At 55.7% G+C, this 6,921-nt stretch overlaps 1 protein-coding gene across 1 annotated transcript in view; it reads right to left on the minus strand.

Annotated features, from left to right (window-relative positions):
• TBATA (thymus, brain and testes associated) overlaps window positions 1-6,717 on the minus strand; it is an 11,418-nt gene extending 4,701 nt beyond the window's left edge. Inside the window, exons 1-6 of the mRNA XM_006761012.1 lie at window positions 6,671-6,717; window positions 5,166-5,398; window positions 3,147-3,302; window positions 2,241-2,320; window positions 2,085-2,093; window positions 760-930 (exon numbers count right to left, since the gene is read on the minus strand). Coding sequence (XP_006761075.1) covers window positions 760-930; window positions 2,085-2,093; window positions 2,241-2,320; window positions 3,147-3,302; window positions 5,166-5,398; window positions 6,671-6,717 — 696 coding nt within the window. The remainder of the gene's footprint in view (window positions 1-759; window positions 931-2,084; window positions 2,094-2,240; window positions 2,321-3,146; window positions 3,303-5,165; window positions 5,399-6,670) is intronic.
• Window positions 6,718-6,921: the final 204 nt, after the last annotated feature.

Raw genomic sequence — 6,921 nt, forward strand, 5'->3', positions numbered from 1 at the left:
CTACCAGGGCCTGGGTTGAGGAGGAGCCTGCAACCGAGGTACATGCCCTTGACTGGAATTGAACCCGGGACCCTTTGGTCCGCAGGCCTATTCTCTATCCACTGAACCAAACCGGCTAGGGCTTAACAGGGACTTTCAATGCCTTAACCCCCTGGAACCATCGTGGCTTCCTCTCAGATCTTGATGGGAAACTCGAATGTGGAGGTGGGTGGCTTCGTGCCTTGTCCCAGCACAGAGCAGATCCTCTCAGGGGAGACTAGGCTGGCACCGGCCTTGCAGGCTGCAGGGTACCCACCCCGGGGTGCAGTCTGAGGACACACTAGGTGGGACCTTCCGCTCCATGCATCTCATCCTACCACTGCAGCTCCCTTCAGGAACTTGCCAAGTGCCAAAGCTGGAACAGACTTCAGTGGTGACATGTTTATGCTCCCAGTTTGACTGGATCATGGAACCAAGGCCCCTTGAGGGGAAAGGACTTAACAAAGAGGAAAGGGCTTACACAGAAACCTGGAAGCCTGAGGGATTAGAATCCAGGCTCCTGACTCCCAGGGCTGTGGTTTCTGAGTCTGACGGTCTCAGGTGCAAGTATCCCTGGGAGAGGCCCCACTTTCCAGCAGCTTGTGAGAGCCCTAGCCAGGATCTGTAAGCCTGGGGGTATACCACCTGTTCCCTGCCCTCAGATAGGGCTGCTCTGAGGCACCATCCCCCGGCCTGCCCAGACCACGGCCTGCCCAGCCCCTCGCCTTCCCAGGGTCTCACCAGCAGCTCCTGATCCTGCAGGACGAAGGCCTGGATGCCATCTCTGCTTGAAGGGTGGTTCCCTTGGCCCTGGTGGGAGTGGCGGCTGCTAAGGGCTCGGATGGAAGCAGGGATGAGCCTCCCAGTCTCTGCAGAGTACTTGGCACCCTGCTCCCGCTGAGGCACCTCCTCCTGGAAGAAAAGTGGTCAGAGACTCGGGAGGTGAAGGGGGGAGGGGAGAGAGAGAGAAAACAGATGATAGATAGATAGATAGATAGATAGATAGATAGATAGGAGACAGAGGGGACATATTCCATGTAAGGCTCACATCTCCAGGGCGCCCATCACCTCCTCTCCTGGAACCTCAGCATCACAGCATTGCAGGGACCCAGGATGTGGACCAGGCCAGCCCCCACTGTCCTAGACCCTTTTCCCCAGCAGGGGGCCCTTCCATACAGCCAAAGCTCTTCCTCCTGGAACTTCATTGAATGCTGGCCTCCTACCTACTCTCCCTTCCCCTCTTCACTCACCATGGTCCTGGGCAAGTCCTCCTTGCTATCCCTCCCCCAAGCTCATCAGAGATTTGAAAACAGTATTCTATGCCTAGCCCCTCACCCCCCGCCCCCCAACACACACACACCTACCTTAATTCCTAGCTCAGTTGCCCCCAGGTCTGTCTCACACAGCTTGGCATCCTCTCTTAGCCCCGGGAAACCCTCCTAAGCCAGGCCAATGGGCACAAGGCCTGGGGCCTCTAGACCCTGCAACTTCAATTAAGACTGGTAGCATCCAGCTTCCCTTTTAAAGAAGAGAAACCTGAGGCCCAGGCCGCTGCCCCAAGAGCTGCAGTGACGTAGCTGTAGAGCAGGGATGAGAATTCTGCTGCCCAGCACAAGCGCAGAATGAGACTCATCCACAAAGGGCCAGGCCTGTCCTAGGACCAATTCCTACAACCTTCAAGCTGCCTCCCACTTGTCTTTACTGGTCAGCAAATAGTTCCCACGAGGCCACCCCAATACTGTCTGAAAACCTTCAGTGACTCTCCATTCCTTATGAGATTAGACACTTACACTAAGTTTGGAAATTAAAGCAAGCTGGTCTTTCTAAGTCATTCTAAGTCATTCTAAGTCGGCCCCTTTCCACCTTCTCCTCCGCTGCTGCCCACTAGGCCCTGCACTTCAGCTCCTCGCTCTCTAGAGGGGTCCTGTGTTCCTGGCTTCTGAACTGCGTGCCTCCACTAGGATGCCTCCCCCTTCCACCTCTGGACTAAGAACCCTTCTTGGATTTCTCCTCTTGGGTGTGTTCTCTGATCCTTGGAGCCCTCACTGCGGCCCTTGGGTTGGTACTTGTTGTCTCTTCCTCCTCCTCAGTGCGGACAGCAGCATCTCAATGCGCACTTGCTCTCCGGCTGGTCAGTGTGGTCAGACTTGGGAATGATTTTTCGTACAAAGAGATGGTTCCATTTCATCTCTTCCCAGGTAGTGCCTTTGCTCTGCACCCACCTCTTTGTTCTTGGGCTCATCCTCCTTGCTGAAGATGACCACCTGGGAAGCCAGTTCCTTCAACTCCTTCTTCCAGGCCTCTGGGGGGAGGGGACAAGATCCTGGCAACTGCTGTCTGGGCCCCTCCTCCTCGCCCTCCCTGTGGCCCCAGGTGTTGGGGATGCTGTGGGTGGAAGAGCCTCCTTTCCTCCCAGCCTTCCATCTGCATCTTAAAGGGGAGGGGAGAGGGTGCCCTCCGGGAAGGATTAGGCATCACACCATTGGTGGGTGGGAGGGTGGGTGTGGAGGGGGCCCTTAATGTCCTAGCCTGTGATTTTATGGGAGACATTGGACCGTATTTGGTTATTTGTGCCAAAATGCAAGTGGCTTAATATAGCTTTGCCTCTTTTAGGAAACAGAAGCCAAGATTGAGATTCAGTTGCTATGCAGTGCCAGTTACTAAAATATGGAACTGCTCCTGGAGAGGGCGGTACAGAGCACCAAGCAAGCCTTCCAAACAAACCTCTGCCCTGCAGGCTGTCCCAGCCCCTGCCCCGCACCCCTAACAGAAAGGGCACAGCCCGCGGAGCAGAGGCCTCAGAGCGTGCCGTGGTGCTGTGTATGGCTGCCTGTTCTGATGGCTGGTGCCTGAGTGCAAGTACTAATAATTTCCAGTATCGTTCCTCTCCAGCCTGAAGTCACATGACTGGCCAAAATCTGCTTGTCCTCTGCTGTGGTTACTCTTCAAACACCTCAAATCCAAGCAGGGGCACCTTACTGAGATCTTGGGGTTGGCGAATAATGCAGATGCCAAAGCTGGAGGAAATGAGGCGGGATCCCACTTCCTTCTCAGGCACCCACCCAAGCGGGGCAGCCCTTGGGGAGAGGTGTAGCCCCAAGGTAGAGGTCTGTGGTCCCAGCACCCACCTGGCTTAAGCCGGGGATCCCGATTGGACTGTGGGTCTCCAATGGGGAGAAAGAGGGCAGGCATCCCCATCAGAGACGGGGAGAGGAATGCAGTTTGAGGCAAGGAGGCCAGAGAGAACCTGTCCTTGACGACACAGACGGGCTTCCCGGTGAGATCTGTGAAGGGACAGAGGCCGTGGGAAAGGGTGACTGCGTGGACCCCAATAGCTCCAGGAGGCTGGGCAGGTAGAGCACTTCCAGTAACCAGAGCCCGTAGATCATTAGAACATGGAGAGACTCTGCAGGCACCTAGACGTCACCCCCGGGGCACTTAGAATTGACAGCGAAGGGATGGGCTCAGGGTCACGCAGCAAGTTGGGCTTCCTGCGACCCTCGTCCTGAGGTCCTGTGGCCTTTCGATGACAGCAATGACTGCAGGTGTGAGCAGAGAGAGGTAAGCAGCCTCAAGAGGGACCCCTGGGTGTGGAGAGGGACCTGGGCTCAAACCACAGGGAGTGAGATTTAGCTAAACTCCCTGGATGAAACGTCTCTCCATCTGTCAGCCTGTCCAGGGCTGAGTGCCGGGTAGCCTGGAGGCGGTGGCAGGCGGTTTACACATGAGGACCCTCCGGCCTAAGGTCTGTGTGATATTGTTACTACTGGACAGTTACGCTCTGAGGACCAGCCTGAATGGGGCAGAATGGTTGCTCACTATCTCCTTCCCCAAACACTTTCCTTTTGGACCCCTCACTGTCCTGGCTCGCCCTGGCTCACCAGCCACTCCCCATTCCCTCTGCTGCGTACTCCTCCTCACAGCCTCTGAGCCTTGGGGTCCCTGGGACTCCGTCCCCAGGTTCTCGTCTTTTGTATCTACACAGTCTCCTGGCTGAGCCCATCAAGGCGCCATTTCAAACGCCATCCGTACCTGAATCGCTCTCCTGTTTGTTTCTCCCCTGAACTCCAGACCCAATTGCCCCTCCCTGTGCCTCCACCTGGATGTCTAAAAGGATCTCACATTTTGCATCTCTCAGTTCTAGACCAAACTCTGGACTCGTCTCCTCTCCTCCACTGGTTCCCTCTGAAGTCTTTTCGTCCCAGTTTTCCAGTTCCTCAAGCCAAAAACCCAGGAGTCAACATTGATCCCCCTCTTCCTCTCACTCTATTTCTAATCAATCAGCAAATCCTGTTGGCTTTACCTTCTGCATATCTTTTGAGCTGGACCGCTAACTCTTCCACCTCTACCTCCTTGGTCCAAGCCACCATCCCCACAGAGGCCAGTAGATCACGCCTGACACGTGTTTGCTCTCAGCTTCTCGGTGGTTCTCAGCCGACGCAGTGAGATGGCTTAGTGACGACTGCAATGGCCTGGGCCCTCACTGCCTCTCTGCTGCATCTCCCTTCTCTCCTTACTCGGCTCCAGCCACATGGGCCTCCTTGCTGCTGGGCCTTTGTATTTGCTGTTCCTTCCGTCCTCCCTCCATCCATCCCCCCACATCCACATGATTGATTCATGCTCTCTCTTCTTTTAGTTCTTTGTTTAAAAGTCATGTTTCTTGGTCATGTCTTCCCTCTGTAGCCTTGGCACTTCCCACGCTCTGACACCTCCTCTATTTCCTATTCTTCCCCACCAGCGTGTCAGCTCCCTGTCTTGGTCATTGTCATATTCCCAGGGTCCAAAAAAGTGCCTGGCTCGGGCACAGTTCACACTCAGTAGATACCTGAGGATGAAATGGCCTGTTTTTGTGAACCGAGTGCAGCTCAGAGGCAAAACATTCATCCCTTTCGCTGATTTGTGAGGCGGGAGGACCCGCAGCAAAGGAAACCCTGTAGGGACATGTAGTCTGCCCCTGGAGCCTGCCCCGCAAGGCAACTCTTGGCTTGGTCAAGTGCTTGCAAGTGGCCAAGCCACTCTGTGACCCTGGCTAAGTCCCTTTCCTCTCTGGGCCTCACCCTAGAAATGGAGGCAGGGTCCTCCCTTTCCAGGTTTTAAGAGCACCCCTCCTCCACTGCCCACCAGGCCCTGGCCTACCCCAGCCCTACCTTTGATGTGGGTCACACGATGGGGGTGGGGATGATGCCGGGAGAAGAAGGAGTTGTGGCTGAGGCGGCCGAAGTGGTAAGTGTTAGGGGTTTCGGGCTTGGCGGTCCTCAGTTCCTCTCGAACCACCTTGAAATCCACGATCCCTGGGACCACAGGTTCTTTCTGGGGCCCTTCGACCCCTTGGCTTATTGGCTTGTGCTCTGACTTCGCAGCCTTTGGCTCAGCCTTTGGACTGAAGAAGAAGGTCAAGGAGAAGCTAATGAGGCCTCCTGGCAGCAGTGTCTGCCCTAGCTTGGGGCTTCTCAGAGTCCATTCCTGAGATACTCTGAAATGTGGTTTCCAGGGTTTCTCTGCCACCTGCCGGCCTCCAAGTTGGGCCTCCCACAGGGTCTCCTCCCCATTGGGACAATCCAGTCCCAGGGAGGCTTCTGTCTTCCTCAGGTGCCTTAGTAGGGAGCTGGAATCCATCTGAGAAAACTCAGGTAGAATACCCTGGGACCCCAGCTTTCTTTCACAGACCATCTCTACAGCCAGAAAGAGAAGCTACAGACCCACCAGCCATCCGAATGCCTGGATTGGAGCAGAGACACATTATATACACCTCCAGAGCCAGCGGGCTGGCCCCAGCAGGGGCCTCTCCCCAAGCCAAACTGTTGGCTGCCCAAGAGAAGCCAGCTACAGGCTGTCACCCTCCCCCATGCCATCAGGGGCAGTTTTGGCCCAGACACAGCATGCGGGCCAAAGCTGTCCCCAAGGCCAGATTACACCAGCAAGTCCCTGCCCCCTGGGGCCCTCCCAGGAGACGCCCAGCTGATGCGGCGGCTCTCAGAGCTGCGACGCTGCAGGGAAGCTTCAAGCTCTTGCTTCGCTTCACTGGAGACAAGCCGTCTCAGGTTCTCTGTCCTCCACCCTGCACCCCTTCCCTCTCAAGGATGCTGTGCTTTTGCCCCTGGAGGATGATGTCGAAGTCGGTCCAGCAAGGATCCAACGGTGGGCTGGTCCTTGGTGCCTGGCTTTCCCTTCTCCCGGTGACCCTGGCTGGAGGGAGTCCCCCTCTGGTACAGATGGACTCTGGATATGCTAAGCAAGCTGTTCTGGACCCTCTGAGGAATTTGCTGACCAGGCCCCTGAGTTTCCCGTTCCATCCTCCGGCCGCCTCTAAGAGATCTGGGACTTAAAGAAATAAAGCAAACCTTCTCTGAAAGTCATAGTTAGCTGGCCTCCCCACACCCCAACTAACAGAAAGTCACCACCTGAAAATCCCTGGAATTTCTGTGCCCCCTGGCCCCTGGCCCCTGCCATCACATCCTCTCCCCATCCAGAGAGGGTGCCCGCCTGCGACCTGTGGTGCCTCAGGCCTAAGAAACCAATCAGGGCCTAGTTGATGGCAGTGGGAGGTGAGGAAGGACTGCCTTTCTTGGACTCCCAGTCTGTTGAGTTCCCCTGAGGCCCCCTTTGTCCCTACCACCTCCTCGGTCAGCAGGGTAGGCATTTGGGGCCTCACCTCGCCCGGGGTGGTTCAGCGGGTTGGGTCTTCACCTCCGCAGCCATTGTACGGTTTCTAACAGAACAAAGATCCATGTTGAATATGTATCAGAACATCTTATAGACTGGCAGTGGGAAATCAACTGGAACAGACACTTTGGGAGAAAAGCATTGGCAATATCTTGTGAAATTGAATGTTTGCATGCTGTATCACCCAGCAATTCCTCTTCCAGGTATATACCCAACAGCAACTCTTGCAGATGTACAACG

The sequence above is a fragment of the Myotis davidii genome, unplaced genomic scaffold (genome assembly GCF_000327345.1).
Source record: "Myotis davidii unplaced genomic scaffold, ASM32734v1 scaffold134, whole genome shotgun sequence".
Taxonomy (NCBI): domain Eukaryota; kingdom Metazoa; phylum Chordata; class Mammalia; order Chiroptera; family Vespertilionidae; genus Myotis; species Myotis davidii.